Raw genomic sequence first — 21,531 nt, 5'->3', positions numbered from 1 at the left:
GTTCATAATGCACAAAAAGAAAAACAAATACAAAAGAACATTAGTATTAACACTGAACACGGGTAAAACCTAAAAAGAAACAATAGCTATGTGCTCAGCTAAGATGACAGATTTCTGGCTCTAGCTATGCTTACGGTACCGACATGACACTGGTATCGATCTTCTCATCTAACTATTCCACTGCTGTGAATTAATATAAATCGCACAGCCCATAAAATGATCAGGGAATCAGCATAACAATTACAAAGCAGGCTTGAAGACGGAGTTGATGATTGAATGTATCTAGTGATAGCCTAAGCTGTGCTGTACAGAAATCAGTGAGGCCCTCCTGCTGGATGTCAGTGATCTCTTTGGCAGCCAAATGATTACTCAACTGTCCTCCCGGCCATGTGACCCTGATACTTTCTCCATGAGGTCTGTGCATCACATCTGAACCCCTTCATTTTCCCCCCTGTCATAAGTTGAACATTCAGTATTCAAGGGGTAGAAGCAATTAATTTGGCCGATTTGCCAGCAGCACAGGAAGCAGCTTGATACTCTCTGCATGCTTGTGGTTTTTTCCCCCTTCGGCGCAGAGACAATACCCCCTGTTATCTTCACACAAATAGCTGATTGAAGCTCAGAATTGCTGACTGACACAGCGAGCTGCAACCCTGACATTCGAAGGAGATGCTGACTGTCCGCCTGTTTTGACCTGCTCCAGGTCAGACTGGAAAATAATATCCTTCTGATCCCATTTCACTGACTAATTATCAGAGAACGATGTCTTTGGTGTGTCTGATAACACAGGCTGGAGGTCAATCCCAACTGTAGGACCATAGAATAATAAAATAAAAAACACATGTTATCACTTGACGTATACACGTTCCTTTTAAGATAATAAACTCTTTCTCGCAGTTTTATTAAACTATTTAAAAAATGTCTCCCTATTTTTATCCAAAGAAGAGCTTTAAACAAATGCAGCACTTTCTCTTTTAGAGAATTAATGGCTTTATTATAAGGAGTAAAAAGCACACTGAAATGACACTTGTAATTCTCCATTCTATGCAAGTGGTTTTTTTCAGTGCTGCTGAAAGAGATTTCAACATATGGAAAATTCTATTTGCACTTGTCAATCAATCGCAGCTGAGACATCTGCTGCAGTCATGATGAGAGCACCTACAAAAAGGCCTCTTTAAGTAAAGAGGCAACTCTGAGAAAATGAGACGTTCACAGAGCTCCTGTCAAGTGCAGCGCTCGAGCCGATCTCTCCCACTGGGAGCGGCAGCTCGCCTCTCCGGGGGAGAACACAATATTCACACAGAAAACACCTGTGCCAAGCTCCTTCTGCAAAAAGTATACCTTCCCACTTAGACCTCATCATCAAACAAAATCCCTCTCTCTAAAAGGAGCTACTTACCCAGAGTGTGAGGCTAATTCTGATTTGTTCTGCAATGTGCACATGCATAGCTGTGATTAAAGATAATTAGCTGTCTGTATTGAGCAGAGCAGTGTTGCTATGCTAATATGCACCTGTTTGCATGGTGATGCAAGAGATATGCACACTGCTTTAGCTCAGAGCAGGACGTGCTGTTCTCATTCAGAGAGAATATATGATCTCGATGAAAAATTCAAAGCTGGGTTTGTGTCACATGAGGTGCAGCCTCAGTGGTAACATGCTGACAGCTTTATTCATGGGATGAATGCATGAGGGTTTGCGCTTTAAACTGAGACATGAGAAACTAGTCTGCCTGCACATTTGAAAAAAGCAACAATACACACTCATATGGGTCCATGTGTCTTATTTAAATGTGGATATCCATCCCAGGGAGATGGCTGAAGGATATATGAACACTTCAGAGTAACAAAAGAGATAAACCTCCTTCTCAGTTGATCATCGCCTTGTCCTACCCATTTTAATTGCAGCACTGCAAAAGATGTTTTATTTTTTTGATAATGGTAAGTATGAGGATTAATAAATCAGACCAGCAGTTATATCTGCATATCTAAGAGATTTAATGAGCGAGTCACTAAAAGGTATGTTTCAAGAATATCTACGTACAGGACTAGAGAGGATAGTTGAGTGGTAGCAATTACAGCAAGCAGACGTTCCTCATTAAAATTACCTCCCTGTTATTATTCACACTAAATCAATTACACCATATTATATTCAAAAGTAATGTCTTTTTAGGTTTGACTTTAGGTTTTAATTGGCTCTTAACAGCTTTAACTAGATTTAAAATCTCCAGCTCCTCTACCACAACCATCAGCAACAAGTGGACATGGAGAACTATGTTGCTAAATCCACCACGGAGAATAAACAGAAGAGCAACCAGGCAACCATGGCAACCATACTCGGGGGTCTTCTTCGCTGCTTTTGGTTTATTTTGTTGCGGAAGTACAGCGCCACTTACAGTCCCGGCAGATGTACTACAGCTGCTGTGTCCCAATTCAGAGGCTGGGTCCTCCTGAGGACCCAGCCTCGCAGTCGGTTATGGCTAGAAAGGATCCTTCTTGTGTAAAACTCTCGCGAGAGTTTGGCTGAATGTCACATGGCTGAATGTTTACGTTTGGCAGGCAGCCTTTCAGTTACGATCGTTAACATCAGTGGGCCACAGCAACTGATGATGAGAAGCTAAACTATCTATTAATTATGTCAATGACAGGGAGTGTGATTGTTGAAATAGGGTGTTAGCGGTCTTGCTGGTGTTCAAAGAAGAATGACAACACTGTAGATCACCAACACTATGGTTTATTTTTTATTCACAGGCAAGTCAACGTTGTCGCAGTAAAAGTCCCAAGATAGCTCCTGGTGCAATAAAATGTTCCCTTGCAGTGTTTTACTATTATGTCTGATGTTTCTTTATTAATATTGCTGCTGCATTAATGTGTATGTTGCATCATGTTACTTCTGTAGATGTGTTTCCAAGCCGCTCCGATTACAACGAGAGTTACAACGAGAACGTGACGTCATATACTAGACGGATCCTTTCTAGCCATAACCCTCGCAGTCAGCGGAGGCTGGGTCCGCGGAGGACCCAGCTTGGATCCTCCGCGGACTGCCAGTTACCCCTACATTTTGCCTCCCCCGTCACCTAGCAACCAACTGCAGTCACAAGTGCCGGTAATAATTTCTGACACTAGACAAAATATTTTCAAACTGTTTTCAAACTGTTTTCAAAACTATTTTCAAAACTGTTCAATATTGAGTCAGATCTAGCTGTACTTATTTTGGTGTTATATAATATGTTTAAATTAAGTTAAAAAATCCCCGCGCATGTGGATAAATTGCGCAGTCTGCTCCTTGCTCCCTATCAAAACAAAATTGTTGCAGTAAGACTTGTATAACAAAAGCAGTTAAATAAATAAATTAGCTTTATAATGAATCCCAACAATATGAAAACCAAACAGGGTTCAGAAATATTTTCACTTCATATTATTTTATTAATATAAAGAAGACATCTCCAATTGCCCGTATATTGAAATACACAAATTAAATAGGTTTACTTTTCTTTCATGTCGTTTACTATTTGGGTGAGTTGAAACCCCATACTTACATTTAAAAACGAATCCAGCTGAAACCATTGTAGCCGTTGATGGGACGTTACAAGCCATATATATTTTTTTCAACTCATTCGTCACCGTCACCCTTTACATCCTGGGATATGGTACACCGCAGAGTGTACATCAGATGTATCCTCTAAATCTGGGGAAAGAAGGCTGCATTTGCGGGCCGCATTCGGAGGAGTCTTGTCTTTTTTTTGCGGTCTCCGAATGCATCCTCAGGAGGATGCGGCCGCTGAATTGGGACACAGCTAGCGTCTCCAGCGGGGCGAGCGGTCTCGTGTGAAGGGACAAGTTTATTGAGCCGTATCCGTGTGAACGGAAGACTTTTCTGATAGCGAATTTGGTTAGTTTGCGTTTCGTTTGCGTTCCCGTGTAAATGGGGCCTTAGACTGCTGCACCTTTTGTGCTGAGCTGTTTATTGAAATATTTATGCAAGGGGACTTGAATGTCATGTGTAGGCAGAAAAGTGTACTTATACATTACTTTACTGAACTACGTTATAAGACAAACACTATGGGGGAAATTATCATGAGGTCAATTTATTTAATTTTGGAATCTATAAAGATCACAAAATATGTTATGCTAATATATGCTAATGAGCAATCTGTTTCTCCTGTTCTTTTTCACAAATGCACAAAACTATAGTTCAAGCTTGTTTAAAACAGTCAGAAGGTAGGCTCGTACATTACTGAAAGGAAATGTTTACATTAGCTTTCCTTCAGAGAGTTAGAAGAGATGATTGATGCCACTCTGTAGTTAAATATGGATACCAGAATGTAGCCATGAAGCTTAGCTTAGCATAAAGACTGGAAGCAAAACAACTACCAATCCCTGTAAAAACACAACTTTACATTTCTGGTTTTGTAAGGATCAAAATACAAACTGCTTTCTTAAGATAACCGTCTTCCGACATGGGATTGGTGTCTGAATTTTATATTACTTTCAAAAAGAAAGCCCAAAATGCAAAATCACATAATTACCAATCAAATTGTTTGCAGTAGCAAAAGCTTGACATATTTTGGCAGATTTGTATTGAACAATGTTCTTGGCGAGATTTTAATGCTCGACAACAATAACAGATGTGTCCATTTTTTGTGCATATAAGACACAAAAAAGGGTAAAGGGGGTCATTCAACAACATCTAAAAAGCCATTCAAATGGTTAAATGTATAGCTACCAAATAATAAATTATAGTTAAACAGGAAATCATGCTTTCCATAATGATATTTTAGACAAAAAAGCCAGGTCAGGCTCTGAGCTGAGGAAATCCTCAGGATTGAGCGAAGGTGTGCGAACAATATACCGGCGGGCCAGATCTAATAGTAATTAAAAATTATCCTGCGGGCCAAAATTAAATCCAACAAGGGCCTGATTTGGCCCCCGGGCCTTGAGTTGGACACATGTGACCTATAGTGTTAAAAAAGTGTTATTGAATCTAAACTCAATGAATAATGTTGTATTTCATTCTTTACTACACTCACTTTTACTGCATTGTCTTTAATGGCTGATCAATATAAGCGTCTTTTTAGGATAAATAATCTGTATGATCCGTTATTAGTTTGCCAAAGGCACTTGAATTGTGAGACTTTTTTCAGCTCTAAAGAATCTCTCCTCTTTTCTCACCAGCTGCATAAAGTCCAAACAACATCCAATGAAAAAAGAGCAACAAGTACCCTGCTTGAGAGGGAGATCTTGGGCAAAACATGTGAAATATTTTGCTGAAGGAACACAATTGTAACATCTGTACCAACTTAGACCTTAAAACAACTTGTTTTAGTGGTTGGGTGTCAGATAGCCTTTTAGTCTTTCAAAATCTTTTTAGAAGATGAATAACTGTGACACTGAAACTCCCCTGCCTCGAGGTAGCCGCAGATTAGCGTATCCAGTATCTTCTTACACCAGTTAACAACAAGGACATTTTGTACAAAATGTCCTTGGTGTAAGAAGATACTCAGGTCATCAAAACTAGAATAAAGGTGGCATTTAAAGCTTTAGACAGACCATCAGCTTTCAAATCCTGGAAAATGACTCCTGACTGAACCTTGAAGTTACTCTTTTGCTACTGCAAGGTGAGCTACTGGGGATTCGCATGGTAACCAATACTAGATCTGAACCATACTGGCTTACGTCCATGTGAGCCTCTTTGTTGCTGCTGTTTGAGCAAATTTAGGTTTTTGAAAAAAGTGTTGATATTTAACCGCAATTCTTTTCAAAGGAATAGTATTTGAAAGCAGTTTAATGTTGTTGGAAGTCTTCAACTTCTAAACCGGCCCAGTGTTTATTAAACTGAATTGTATCAAAAGATAACTTTACTCTCACAGGACTTTCTTGATCTTTCTAAAATCTCACTGAGGCATTTGAAACTCCTGTTAGCTACCCAACCCAACTTCATCTTCACTGATGGATCATTGTTTCTTCTCAGCTCGATACACATGGACCACTAAGTTATTCGGGGAATATAGGCCAAGTTATTATGATATCCTCCCCCTCGAGAGTGAAAGGGGACATTCCAGCAGCTCAAGTGGAGCAACGGTAAAAAGGAGTTTCTCTCGCTTTACCAGATACAGGTCACTGAAAGCAGGGGCCTTCAACACAGTGACAGGCTACAGGCTCTGTGTCTGGCACTGGGTCTTAAAGCTATAATTCTCTTTAGTGTAAATGTTATGCTTTGGCCAAACATTTCACTCAATATGCAGCTTTTTACGGGGAAAAAACACTGATTGAGGTTGGGATGCCAATATAACAAGTACAATCAGAGTATTTGTATCTAAAGCTCTCTGCATTGCACCATATTGGAATAACAACTCGCAAGAGTAATGACTATTTAGTAGATAAAACATTATTCTGATTCTGGTATATTGCTTGTTGTGTCTGAGCTATTCAATTTACAATCCTATAAAACAGACAGAATCAGAAAATCCTTCCTAATAAGCAGCTGAAACTTAATAGGTTTGATAAATTAAAAAGGGAATTATAAGGAGCTTGTAAGTTAATAATAAACCAATATTTACTTTGTCTTAGCTCTGTTTTTCTTACCAACTAAACTCTAACTGTGTTTGTCTGCTGTTGGGGGCAGGTAATGTAAGTGGATTTTTTAGAGCTGTTTTGTTAAACAGATGGCTAATGCAACTGGAAATGCAGCTATGAGAGCAGTGAGAGTTAATCAAAACAGTAAAGTTGTGGACCATAAAAACTTAAACAAATAGCTATAAGACAATAATGTGCTCAATAGAGCTGAGGGAAATAATAATAATTCGTCATGGGATCCATTGTTATTCTAAAAGTAATGATGAGCTGCAGCTTTAAGAGTAAAACTTACTTTCAAAACTACTAATATGTTAGTAGTACAGTGCATTCACAAACACTGTACAGAAAAAAGTTCATTTCATTCATAACACTCCAGTCTGTTCACACTGCACCCCGAGCGACTCCAACATTCAACAAACACACTGCACTGAGTGTTTGTACGTTCCCATATACGGGCAGCCTGCAGCGGCCATGAGGTCTCACCTCTGAGTTTGTACAGCTCTCCATTGACAGAATTGACAACGAACATGTGCGGAGCTTCATCGCTCGGGGTTACCGATGCACCGATTAGAGGAAGGGACCCGCGAGGCTTCTGGCTCTTCCCCTGCTCGTTGACAAAGTACTGCAGCTGTCCCAACTCTGGATCCAACACAAAGTACCTGCATGGGAGAAAAACAAACGGACAGTTAGGAAAGTAATGGGACAGAGAGAAGGAAAGGGGAGAGGGAAATAGCAGAAGCACCGTTATTATCATTTTGTTTTATGTTCTCATTATTGTGGCTTGTTTACTGGCAAAACTTTTTTTATACTTCTGTTGCGCTGACTTGTGAGAGAGATTAGGAAAGAGAGGAGGATGGCTGTGAATGAGTGTGAAGTGAGGCAAAAGAGAGCTACTGCACAAAGACACAACAGCCTTACATTTCTCACCTCAATGCCTGCAGGATGTAATTTACACCAGCTTTCCAAGCAAAATGAGTGAAAATACCCTCCTGTGCACATTAAGCTACCACCAACATCCAGCCGGCAGCTCTTTTCCAAATGACTCAAGGTAGCGATTAGAGCGGTCATCTTGAGCAGATGCCACAGCTCGAGGCGGTGTGGGAAATTAAACCCCACATTTTTCCCTTTGTGATTAATAAATCACATTCAATCACTGCATAATTGAATCTCTGCCTAGCTCACTGCAGGCCTGAATATGCAATGCCAGACAGAAACATAAGAGAAGCAGACACATTTCATTTCCTGTGGCCAGAAAGGAGTGTGTATGACATTCAAGAAACCGACCTGTCTGCCCTGCTTAACGCTTTAGTTTCGCTTTGCAGTTCGACACGGGCCAGAGTGGCACTGGTTGGCTTTGGCTGACCTTTCTCTTGTTTGTGTTCAGTGGCCCAAGGTAACAGCGGTTCTCTTTGTCCCGTCTTATGATCCATGTATCGGCCTTCTTTTCTCTGATAATCCCCGTGTTCACAATCAATGTTCTCTTTCCAAACACGACTACAGTAGCTGCAGTATTGATCTGGCCTTTACCAAGAAGCAGCGCTCTTCACATGGACCTCTGATTTTTCTTACTATCGCCACATCATGGGTGTCTCTGAGGTTTGAAGATTTACGACCATGTCAACTCAAGTTTACCAAGGCTGTTGATTTTTCAATAGCTGTCTTAGAGATTGTCCCACTACTACACTTCACTACCAGTATTTATTTTCATCTGAAATGCAGACCTCTTTGTATACGACCAGACTTAAGATCCTTTCCCACATGCATTACAACCCTGAAATAATATAGAATACCTAGATGAGCTGTACAGTATGTGTCAATGCACAATTTGAAACAGTCGTACCAGTCATTAAACAGACTTCACCCAGTCAGATCCCTAGCACTAAGTAGCAGGCCCAATATTTTTCCTCAAGTCATTAATAAAATGTTGGATAATGAGAAATGTAAATCAAACTTTCCTAAAGCTGATCATCAAATTTGGGATTTGGGCAAGGAAAACTGAGAAAAAGCTGCAAAATATGAAATTTGAGAAGCTGGTCGAGCAAATGTTGAGCATTGTGTCCTTCACGCGGATCAGCCAAACGTGATTGTTCCATACTTAATACATTTGAATATGCATGTCATTATAAAAACAGTCACATAATTTCGTTAATGTTAAACCACCAAACTGTTTTAGACAACATGGTCTCAATTTGCCTTGTATAACAAGTATCCCTATCAGTACCACAATGAGATGTAGAAAAGATTACATTTGGGGATAAGGGAGCATTGGCCTTTTATCGATACTCCCAAATGTTTAGAAACTCACGCAGCGTGAAGCTCAAGGTACAATGTTGGTCTGAAAATCCTTCCAATTCTCTGGTCTACAGTGAAATCTCTCAAAAACGACTTGATTGAATTCATTTTTTTGTGATTTCAAAAAGGTGTCCAGAGGTTGAATCCTAATGACTTTGACGATCCCCGTCTGACTTTCCACTTGTCCCACAATCTGGTCGAATCCTTTGTCCAAAACATAACGGCATTCCGATGCAAATTGTGTTTAGTGCACTACTAAACACAAAAATAAAATAAGACAGTTAACAGTGACCATCAAGGTAAACATCCTTTTTACTATCTATCAACATGTTAGCTTTGTCATTGCTGATACTGCTAATGATAGCATTTAGTGCAGAGCATTGCAATGTAGTAAAGCTTGTTAATGCCGCTAGTAGCACTGTAGACTCTGAGTATTGTTTTTTACTCATCATTATAGTCTATAAAAAGGAGGATAAATTGTATGAAACAGAGCAGCACATCTTACATTTTCGACGATGGAGCAGGCAATTGTTTAACATTTAGCTCGATTTAGATCAGATGATTTACAAATGTATTAATCATCAACTAACTGTTTAGCACATCATGAATGGCTTCAGTTTTTGCAAACGATAAGAGGACAAAGGAACTCTGTGACTGCCTCCTTCACATCAGGCATTTTCCCATGAACCCTCCACAGTTCCCTAGAGAGGATGCAGTGAATACTGTTCTCTGAAAATTGATCCCACTCACAGCCTTGCCCGCTTCCATCAGGAGGGCTGGGGATTTATGTCGACCACAGCCAACGATCTGCCTTAGTCAGTTTTTATCCAGCCATCTCTTTTTCTCCCTCGCATACACACTGTTACTGTACATGAAGTCTTATCCCCTGTTCAGTCAGCAGAGTGGAGGCTTTTACCGTAACCCCCCCCCCCCCCCAGGCAAAGTCCTTTCTTTAGCATCTAAACCACAGTGTAGACCTTTAACATGATGGATGGTGCTGGATAACAAACCAGCAGCTTTACATTCAGCCTCTAGTGTTATAGCAGAGCTGATAATGTTCGACCTGCAGTAACATTTTCCCTTCTGGTAGCATGAAGCTGCAGCAAACTGGGCCAAATCTGAATATAATGAAATGACAACAATGGGGAGCAATTTTTCTGCCCTTGTAAAACTGCATATCAGGATTTTATGAACTTTAATCAGGATCAATGTGGGAAAACATCAGAAAAAATGCTAGATTTAACTTTGGTTGCTTTGGTGATTCTTCATCTAAACCTACCTCTGAAATGTTATCTCTCACACACACCAGAATAAACATCTGTAACAACAAAGCGCCTTCAGTTACTGATCTTTTTTTGTTTTTTTGCAGATATCATCCAAATCGGCACCATAACAATAACAACACTCTTAAAAAGAGCTTAGTCACGCACATTTATCCTCAGCGACAGAAGACACAGCCATTTCCTAATGCAGGAAATAGCTTGTCAGCAGAATTTGGATCTCCTGACACGCTGTAAATCATCCTTATTATTGGCAGGAAAAGGAGGATGTGTGCATTGTATTGTCAAAAGAGGTCAACACTTTATTCAAAAATGTCATTGAAGAATCCTAAAGCTGTATACATTTATATCTAACCACGACTAGGCAAAAACTCCAAAACAAAAGATGCTCTACTTTTCACCAGACACTTCCTTACTTGGGCTCTTTGCGGTATAACTTGAATCAAATAAAATGTCTGACTTTTAACACGACACAGGTCTGAACTGAGTGCTGCAGATAATTGTAAAATCTAGACAAGATGAAATGCAGGATTTACGCTTTAACGGACAGCTTTCTCAGATCAGATCAGTCTATAACAGGTGTTCTTCCTCTAATGCAGAGTTTCCACTACATGGTACACCTCATCTCAGATCCGCTTTAGGTAGCAGCTACTTTACTCAGTTTCGTTTTGTAGGAGGAACTGAGTTACCAGCAAACAAAAAGACTATTCGACATTGATGACGGATTCAAGCCACCTAAAATAAATCTAAAGATGGGCATCAAAAGTACATCAGGCTGAGCTTACTTCCTGTTTTCTGCTACAGAAACACCACACAGATCCTCTCAGCTTTGATCAAAGCAGCACAGCAGTGCTCCTTTTCTAGTGAACACATCTGCAAAGAAATTATTCATCCCTTAAAATGTACTCCCCACCATGCCGGCCGCTATAAAAAAAAGACAGAAAATGTACTATCTACACATGGAGCAATCTTTTTGGATCCAGCCTGATATTACAAGATACCTGAAACGGGAGACAGAAAGCTTTGCATTTTTAGTACTCTGGGATCTGCATGCATATGTTGCAACTAGATGTGATGCATAAACACTCATCAGTCTAAGAAAAAGATTATAAACAAAGAATGGACCGCCCCTCAGTAAATATGAAGAAAAACTATACATTGAGGTGGGATGCTGAATCCATGAAGTACTTGGGAGTAAATATTCCAATAGATATGACAAAACTGTTTTCACTTAACTACCTACCTTTGAACCAAAAGATTAGGGAAGACATAAGGAGATGGGACCTTGTTCCTGTTCTCAGTTTTAGTTCACGCATTGAATCGGTCAAAATGGTTATTTTCCCGAGACTGCTGTATCTCTTCCAGTCCCTTCCACTAGAACTGTCTGACCAACAATTTCAGGAATGGGATAAACATATCTCAAGGTACATTTGGCAGGGACGAAGGCCAAGTTTTAAATATCAGAGTTTACAATTGGCTAAAAACAAGGGTGGTGTCGCACTCCCATGTTTAAAGGATTACTATATTGCAGCTCAATTGAGACCATTAATATGCTGGTGCAATCCAAAGTACGTTGCTAGATGGAAGGAGATTGAAAGTGCACTTACATTTCCATTTCTGCCCCCTGTTTTATGTTTATGTTTTTTATGTTTTATGTCTTGTCCTTGTATGTTTCTTTGTAAAGCGACCTTGAGGTTATGAAAGGCGCTATATAAATTCAAGTTATTATTATTATTATCAGAAGAATTTCCAATTCAAGCTGCGATTGGGGATAAGGTCTTGATGAATAAACTAAACGAACTGAGATACCCATGGATCTGTCTGTCGCTTAAGGTGTGGAACAGACTGGTAACTCAAAATCACTTGAGGGAGGCTGTAAAGTGTTTAAGATGGTGTGTGTATGATCTGGAATTTCTGCCTGGAAGATGGGACGCAAGATTTAAGTGTTGGTCTTCAAAAGGCCTGACAGCCTACTGCACATTTCTTCTTCAGAATGTGAAGGGGCAGTTTGACTTGAAACGTGATGATGTTTACAGGTTCCTTCAAGTTCGTCATTACATCGATCAAATACAGAGGGAGAGTACACAAGTGCACTGGGATAACACTTTGTTAAAAGTTTTTAAAGACACCTATCTTGAGGGCTCAAACAAGAAAGTTGTCTCAAAAATCTATAGGAGTTTACAACAAACAAAAGGTAACTCGCTGTATGTAAAACAAAAATGGGAAAGGGAAGGAAATGTAGTTCTTAGTTATCGCAAACCATTTTCATATATTCTGTTCTTGCACAATGCACATCATAGAACCCTTTCTGGCAGCAGGTTCAAAAAGTTTTTCAGGTAAACATTCAATTTAAATTTGAATCGTTATATTTGCAGGGTTCTTACACCTTTTCCAAAGTCAAACTCAAGCACTTTTCAAGCATTTTCAAGGTGCATTTTCAAGCTTTTCAAGCAGCGTATAGCTGTTGTAAATTACATATTTATATGCACATACTTATACTCAAATGATTATTTCCCTACCTCACATTAAATCAGATGTTCTTTATGCTATAAACAACCAAATGTGTGTTTCGTAATAGCATTCTACATAAGGATGACAAATTAAAGATAAGAAAACAAAGTTTAATATTGTAAAATGAGTGACCCATATAGTAGACTGGGCATCCCATATAACCAGGCTGAGCCAATATAAAACAATCAGCCAACTAACTTTTCAATAAATTCTTTATTAACATTTTTAACATTTTTGAGGTCCTTTTAGGGTGGCAGTAAACATACGGCTCTCCAAGGTTAGGACAAAACCATTGAAACACAAAGCTGATATAAAAAAAAGCGTGTGCAGAGATCCTCTTTCTGTGTAAGAGTTTTGGAGGTTTCCAGGGAATTTTTTTCAGAATATGAAACTTTTATTGCCAAAATCTCCCTGTGCTTTACCACCAGAAATGTTTTCCTCTGAAGATAGATATCTGTTTCGAATCCTGAGTGCTGCTTCCAAGAAGGCCATCACCAGAATGTGGTTAAAACCAGGAAAACCTACTTTGGATGAGTGGATTGACATTGTGTATGATATTTTTAAGATGGAGAGGATAACCCTTGCTTTGAGACTGCAACAGGGAATCTTTTTGTCAAGATGGGAAAAATGGATAATATATGTTACACCAATACGACCATCATTTGTCTAGAAGGGACTTTTATATATTTTTGTTTTTAGTATTTTTTATTTCTATGCCCCCCTTGTTTGAATAAATTGCAGGTACACCCCATAACCCTGTTCGTGTTTATGTCCTTTCTATGTTATAGCATGTTTGACGGTCAGTGAGGCCTGCATCTGTATTATCCCCAAATATGTACGTTTGATTTGTGATTTTACTGTTAACTACAGAAGGCTTACAGAGAATATTGTATTATCTATGACTGTAAACATGTGAAAAGCTGAATAAAAAGAGAATTTCAAAAAAACAAAACAAAGAATGGACCAATACCTTTTTGGCCTCTACACTTTGAAAAGCAGAATCACCACAAACAAACCATGTTACCCATCAGCTGATGGTTAAAACACACCCACCCACCCCCACCCACCCCCACCCACCCACCCACCCACCCACCCACCCACCCACACACACACACACACACACACACACACACACACACACACACACACACACACACACACACACACACACACACACACACACACACACACACACACACACACACACACACACACACACACACACACACACACACACACACACACACACACACACACACACACACACACACACACACACACACACACACACACACACACACACACACACACACCTTTGTATGAGTAGAAAACGACCCAAGGCATGCAAATGTTCTGGGTGTGTGCATATGGGTGTGAGGGCATGTATGCGTGTTGTACAATGCTTTTAAATCATTTTTCGTTCGTCAGCACTGACTGGTTGTTATTTGTTTCTGTGTATGCTGCAAACAAATGTGTTTTCATTAAAACTGTGCGATAAAGTTGTTTAAATAAAGATGTACCTTCCTGATCCACCACTGCAGTGTTTCACCTTTTTTGTCAGTTTTCCAGTATCCTCTGCTGTCCCATAAACCAGAAGGTCAATTGAGTTTGCTTTCAAATGGGTTGACTATGTGAATGCAAACGCAAAGAACTGACAGGGCTTTCTGTTCCGTCTAGTTTTCTATCCACGTTAAGAGGACTGAGTTTGATTAGTTTAAAGAGGACTATGTGTGAAAACACCATAACACTTCTCTGACAAGTGAGTCAAAGGGATGAATAGACACATGCAAACTCACATCACAACATCAACAACAGTTTAGACAAAAATACATCACAGTGCATTAACAAACCAATAAAATGTAGAAATGTTATTTTGGTTATTTGAAGAAATAGCTCCAATCTAGACCATGATGGAAGTTAGCACCACTTCCATCATTTTAACTTTAAAGGTCTCCTATTATACTCTTTTTCATCAATATATTATAGGTCTCAGATATATACAAAACATGTCTCTAAAGTGTTTGGCTTGAAATACCAACAGATTACCCATTGCAGCATCCCATAAACCCCTCTGTTTCAGGCCTTTTTCAAAAGTGCTGATTCTCTGTCTGTTACTTTAGATGAAAATAATGAGCCACTCCCCACGCCCCTCTGAGATATATCTAGATAAAATAAAACACAATGGTGCTCTAGGAGGAGATTCAGGTGATAAGGTGGGGGGTTACCTTGGTTGAAACAAATCGTTATGACAACATAAAGTGGCCAAAATCTGATAAGCTTATTTTCAGACAGGTTTTTCTATAAATGGATCAGGACAAAAAGTGAGCAAATCTTTTTTCCTGAAACTTTCAAAATGTCTTTACGCAGAGGGGACTACATGTTGATGTATAAGAAGACATGAAAATTGGATGTTGCATAATAGGTAACCTTTAATATCACACTTATTAAGGAATGCATTATGCCAATGGGGTCCTCACAGGTACAGTATCGTGTGTATCTGTGTCTATAGAAACAAGAAATGGCTACACACTCTCTGACAGAAACCTACACACAGCAACTACACAACACAATAGCCCTTCACGCTGACACATGGCCACCCACACAGCGGCAGTATTAGCTCCACTCAGGTCTACTGCCCACCACGGCAACACCTGCCAAAGACACGATGAGTTCCTCCGCCCGATAAATATTGGAACGTGACTGACGACTGTAATTACTCCAACAGCGCCAGTCTCCATCAGTGCATCGCCTCTCCTCCTTCAAGGGTTTCTATTTACAAATGCTGAAGGCACTTAAAGATATTAACTTAACACAACCTGAGAAAGGATTATTCTCTTCTGCCTAGAATGGTTCAGGTATTTCAAGTCATTTTCAGTACAACAATCTTCATTTTATACATTTATTTCACCAACTCTGGTAAAAACTCTAATTACATTTCTCCAATGTGGCAGAGAAAGCCCTCTTGAGCAGGGACTAATTGAAAACAGAATACTTGTGCATGTTCACACACAATCTACAGACAAATGTAAACAATTGCTTTCAAATTGAATTGTAGGGCGAATGAACGCTGATAGATATTTTAAAACAACTTTAGACAAAATGTAGATAATATATGTTTTCTGGTTTGTTTACACCAAGGTCATCTCTAAACACAGGCCTTTATCTTTATTTTATTAAGCCGTGAAACAGATTTTAGAAACTAACTGACAACAAGACCCAATCTTCAAACTATAGATAGAGGCGTGTAAATGAGTAGCATCATGGCTTAATAAAAAAGAATATATACAACAATTATATCATGACTCCAGGAATCATCCATTTCCGCTTTCAATTCATCCATTTAAAAACGGTTCATTTGTTTTATTTGAAGAACAGAACAACCATCTCGCTTTGATTGGCCACATCCTGTGGTGGATCAACATGCATGAAGCAAAATATGATCCATAAACACTATGGCTTTGTTCAAAAGAGCTACATTTTCAGGATGTGTCAGACAGCATTCCCCCTCTGCCTCTCACTTTGACTTGGATCTCTCCTTGAAAGCAAGACCTTCCGCTTCAGGCACTTTGAAATTGAAAAAGGTACCATCACCCCAAAGAACAAACGGCTTCTTTAACATACCTCAGCTTACACCGCGCTCTGAACAATCTGCACATCTTATGAATTGTGCTAGTGTTCAAGAGTTTGTGTGAGCAGAGGTATTATCCCTGTGGGTGCATCAAGATGCAGTTCATTGTATCTCTGCCTGTCAGCTTAATGTGAGAGCAGGGAGCAGCCATTCTTTCTCTCCACCTCTGCCTCCCTACCTCACCCCTCTCTCACATATACACTGGCTTCCAGCCCAGCTCATACAAACTACAGTCTCAGCTTCCTTCATCTCTGCAGCACCGCAACATCAACAATGGGAGAGTTATTTGTGTGTGCCAAATGGTGAGAAATAACAAATTTCATTATCAAATCTGACGACAGCTGCAGAACAGATATGTTTGCATAATTCATGTCGATTGTACAGAAGTTGAGCAGCTTAAAGGAACTTCACTAGAAAACTCTTTACCTCAGAGAGATGTTTTATTTTTGGCTCACAAGAACAACAACTGTAGGCTTTGGTATTTTATATAATTAAACTCAAAGTTTTTAATAGAAACTCTCTTATTGTCTGGTGCACCCATAAATGCTGCATGAAGTACAGTGCTGTTGCTTAGATATTCGGCTCTTCATAATGAGAGTGACTGCAGCAATTCAGAAAACAAGAAATATGTGTATTTAAAAGAAACAATATCAAACATGCGTCTTATTAAACCCAGGGATGCCTTCGAAGATGTGTCAGGCTAAATGTCTGCCTACATTCAATATAACAGCACTAAAATTAAGCCTATTCTTATGAATCTTATAACTAGAGCTAAAATGAGTCGTCAATAAAAGCAATACAGAAACACTATTTTGATCTTCTTCTAACTGGAAAATTACAATATCTGAAATAGTCTCTTATTTAGCAGCATACTGCCAATCCATACACTGATACCAACATGTTTGTGTCAACATTGACAAATGATTGGTTTAGATTTATTTTAATAAGCATTTGATCAAAAACTCTAAATATTCTCTGGTCCCAGCAGCCTAAATGCGAATAATGACTGCCTTTATTGGATATTGTTGTACATTAAATACCTTTGGGTTGTTTAATTACAAGATGTATTGTGTGTCTAGTGAGGGGGCATCTGTTGCTGTTTGCTGAAGTTTTATAGAAAATAGAATCATTAAACATTCAATAAGGAAAATAATCTTTCGTTTCATCGGAATAATGGGATAGGCATAACTGGAAAGTGTGTTTGATGTCTGTGGCACCATAACATTAGAAAAAATGCATTACAACGATTTCAATTTTCACTATGAATCTTCTGATATTGCTTAAAGACTTCCTAAAGCCTAAATTGGAAGTCTCCTGATTTTTGATTTTGTCTGAGAAACAGTTAAAACCCCTGTGCATTTTTAGGAAATGGTTTACCAACAAAAAAAGTTGTCATTTCAGCTCCAAACACAACAACAACAACCCTAAATCCAGTCTCAGAAATGACTGTAGAGTTGGGTCAACACACCTTTGACAAAATGTCAACCAACGCTAGGATATAATTCAGGGTTTGTAGTTCGGTTAGATACAATATACAGCCCATAATCTGAATGTTTTAACATATATTAGTCAGTAAAGTAGTCCATTAGCAGGCCTACAAGTCATGTGTGCAGGCGGGTTTTAAACCCACTGACCTCCTCCTCCTCCTCCTCACAGTGACGTGGAGGTAAAAGTGCAACGTGGACGGGGCAAATAACAACACTCTGACACCTGAAGTGAACCGTGCTCTCTTTCATCCGTACCCTTACCTGTTCTGCCAGCCCTGGATCAGGTTGGTGTATTTGCTCAGCACTCCTTCCAGCTGCCTCTTGCGGGGCTGCTGTAGATTCATGCTGTTCCCCAGCACCGCTCCAACCGGGCCGCCCAGGGAGCTGCAGCCCGGGCTGTGAGACCCGCTCCTCCCGGGCTTCCTCGTCGATGAAGAGTTCCCGCGGTCCGACGAGGAAGAGTTGGGTTTGTTGGGGACGGGTTGAGGATTGCAGAACGTCTTGTTGTCCATCCTGGCAACGGGACGGCGGAGAGCAGGAGGAGGAGGAAGAGAGGGGAGGAGGGAACAAGGATGGACCAGCAGCAGCAGCAGCAGCAGCAGCAGGGAAGATTTCAGCAGAGCATAAGTGGCTAACAGGGATGTGTGTCCGCTGAACTAAAGCAGAGGCAGTGGGTATGCTTTGACTGAGCTGCGCCGGTGGTGTAAGCGTCCCTCGGTGCGTGAGAAAGCGGACATATTCCCCGGTGGTATGTGTGTCCTCTGCAGTGCGTGGCTGTGTGGCACTGTGTGCTCCTCCAGCGTTTTCCTGGTAGGCAGGGACAGCAGAGGCAGACACTCCCCCTCCACTCTAGACCGGCCCCCGGATATTACAATGCAATCATTACACACATCATCATACCGAAAAAGTAACCCCCTCCCCGTCAAAAAATAAAAAATGCTGCAAATTCCAGCTGGAAAACTTGGAGATGAGTCATGCTGTAAGGCTCATACAAACCGAGACTTTCTTATTTTCAAGGGCATTACCCCCAAAAAGCTAAAAATATCCTAATGCTGTCTCCTGTTGGCCTATATGTGTCTAGCAATTGATTATCATACAAGTATTAATGAAAAATAGAAACGCTAGTCTTACTGCTACACTGTGGTATTATTAGTAGCCAATACTCATTTTTAAACACTGTTTAATTATATGTCTTTGTCATATATTAACGCAATATATGTTTTCCTTCAAAGTAAGAATTAAGAGATATATAATTTGTCCCAGCTCTGAGTCTCATTCACCCGCAGTTTTCCTCTTAGGGTGAAAGCACAAAATCCACCATTGAGAGGGTATCTTCTGTAGCCTGAGAGGCCAAACACAGGGAAAACATGGCAATATATTGAAGAATTGTGTGCTTTTGACAACAACATTTAAACATATTTTATTATCTTATCTTTTATATTATATTTTATTTTGACAAAGTTAGAACTAATCTTACAACTAAATAGGAAAAGAAAATGTTCATAATCATAATCATTATCTCTTCTGTTTTAAAGGGAAGTTAACCTACACTCTACCAAAACTCTTTATTTGAAGACATAAGAGACAGTGGCTAGAAACACAGTAATTATCTTTGGTACACATCAAAGTAGGATATAACCTTTTCAAGCATACACATGCGACCACGACAGCAGGAATGAAAAGAAGACATTAATGAAGACCTGACTGAGGAGCTGCAGGCTATTAAGAAAAAGGCCGAGATTGCGCTGAGCAATTGAAGTCATGCCTCAATGAATCTCCACAGGACACTTAGCAGAGCACGGATAGATTCCTGCTTCTCGTCAGCAAAGGCAGTCACAAAGCAAAGATCAATAGAAGAGAGTAAAACAAATCCCTGGGCAACAGAGTCAGAGAGATTTTTTAAAAGCTTGTGCTGAGAGTCAAGCGTGGGTCAACAGCATTTTATTACTAGAGGTCATGTCAGTTTGACTCTAAGGCCTTTCCTATTAACTTTCAATTTAGAGTGTGTATTAATCAAAGACAAAGGATCTCCAACACACTGAACAGTGTCTACATAAAATATTACTATAAATACATCTAGTAGCTCTAAAGAACATGCACTCAACAATGCTCTTCCATTGGTTTTTCAACAATACACTCGCCAAGTAGGAAGTCAATTGGATGAAGAGTTGATGGGAAATTCCAAGGACAAACATACTGAATGTCAAAACACACGGCTGCCCTTGACGCACATCACAACAGTTATCTATTATTTTACACATTTGTTCTCTGCTCCTGTGGCAGCTCTATCCTCTGCTCTCCTCTTGCTGTGTCTCTCATGTTTGACAAAGAATGTATGAGGAGATGCTGGTTGTTGAGGTGGAAACAAATCCCAAACTATATGAACCAGAGTCCCTTGTTAGGCTCGTTTTCTGTAACCAGTGTCATGCAAGCGACCATCAATGTTGACTCATCTAAGTTAGTCCTATTCCAAGATTTCCCATGCTGATGCACTTGTTTTTTTTAATTCAAGCTGTATATTGTTTTCTTATCAGTGATCATTAAACCGTACAGAGTTTTGAAAAATAACAATTGCTGCAAATGCCGATTTGTCTTACATATAAATTATACAGGGGAGACGTTTTTTTGAACAGAAGGAAGAAAAAAAATCTGACCGAGAGATCGCTTAAGACTGACCTGAGAACTTTGGCTCTTCTGAAAACTCTGCAGTACCATCACATTTTAAATCATCTTCACCATCATAATCCCTTTCCTTTAAAGTTCACCTGTTATGCAAAATCCACTTTTTCATGTATTTTATAAATAAACATGTGTCCCCTCTAAGAGATTCTGAAAATTTCAGGAAAAAAGATTCGCTCACTTTTTGTCCTGATCCATTTATATAAAAACCTGTCTGAAAATTAGCTGATCAGATTTTGGCCACTTTATGATGTCATCTCTCTCTGTTAATGTTTTTCATCGTTTAGAGCAGGCAACCTCAAAGTCCGGACTCGGTCCGGATCCGGACCGAACCTCAACTGTCTCTGGACTCTGAGCAAATTATACTTTTCATATGTATTATCTGACCGTTTCTCAATCTCGAGGAAACTGGCTTCCAAGCCAATATTTCAAGGATGCTACGTCATCGAGTGCTGCCGCAGGACTGTTCCAATCTCCAGCATACTTGGAATTCCACTGAGGCCGCGTCCTTAGTTTGGGGGTAATTTCGATGCTGATGGCATGATAGCGGATGAGGCAAAGGGGGAGTTTGTTGAAGATGTGTTGGGCCTGACAAACCTCAGTGGACACACAAGGGGGGAAGACATTTATAAAGCAATAATGGGAATGCTGAATGAAAGAGGGTGCTGCTGCCTTTATTCTTAACTGTGCAGCTCTTACACTGCGACTCTGAGGGATCAAGCACAGACACAACAACAATGAAAACTGCTGCATACAGACACTTTTGTTTTTGCAACCTCGTGTTAAGAATCTTTTTGCAATTGTTTAAAAGTTTGAATGACCTTAATAAACGGACCTTTGTCTTATTGAACATTTTCTTTGGACCTTTAAGATTTGTATTTGAGTACCCCTGGTTTAGAGTTTATTTGGCATCCTTGCTGAGAGATGGATAAGAAGACCAATACAATGCTCAGTTATGTACAGTATATTAAGCTTAAGTCAGCCAGGAGAGTTGGCATTGTTTTGGCTTGTATCGCTTAACCAACAAAAGTTTTTGGACTAAGGTGTTCAACATGAGTCATTTGAGTTTATCTTTAATTGT

General features: G+C 39.7%; 1 protein-coding gene across 1 annotated transcript in view; it reads right to left on the bottom strand.

Moving 5' to 3' along the window:
• osbpl10a (oxysterol binding protein-like 10a) overlaps positions 1-18,711 on the bottom strand; it is a 62,643-nt gene extending 43,932 nt beyond the window's left edge. The window contains 2 exon segments of the mRNA XM_079654897.1: positions 7,057-7,232; positions 18,033-18,711. Of these exon segments, the coding sequence (XP_079511023.1) occupies positions 7,057-7,232; positions 18,033-18,283 (427 nt within the window). The 5' untranslated portion in view covers positions 18,284-18,711.
• Positions 18,712-21,531: the final 2,820 nt, after the last annotated feature.

This window comes from Notothenia rossii (assembly GCF_949606895.1).
Source record: "Notothenia rossii genome assembly, chromosome: 10".
Classification (NCBI taxonomy): domain Eukaryota; kingdom Metazoa; phylum Chordata; class Actinopteri; order Perciformes; family Nototheniidae; genus Notothenia; species Notothenia rossii.
This window is presented reverse-complemented; position numbering and strand designations above follow the sequence as displayed.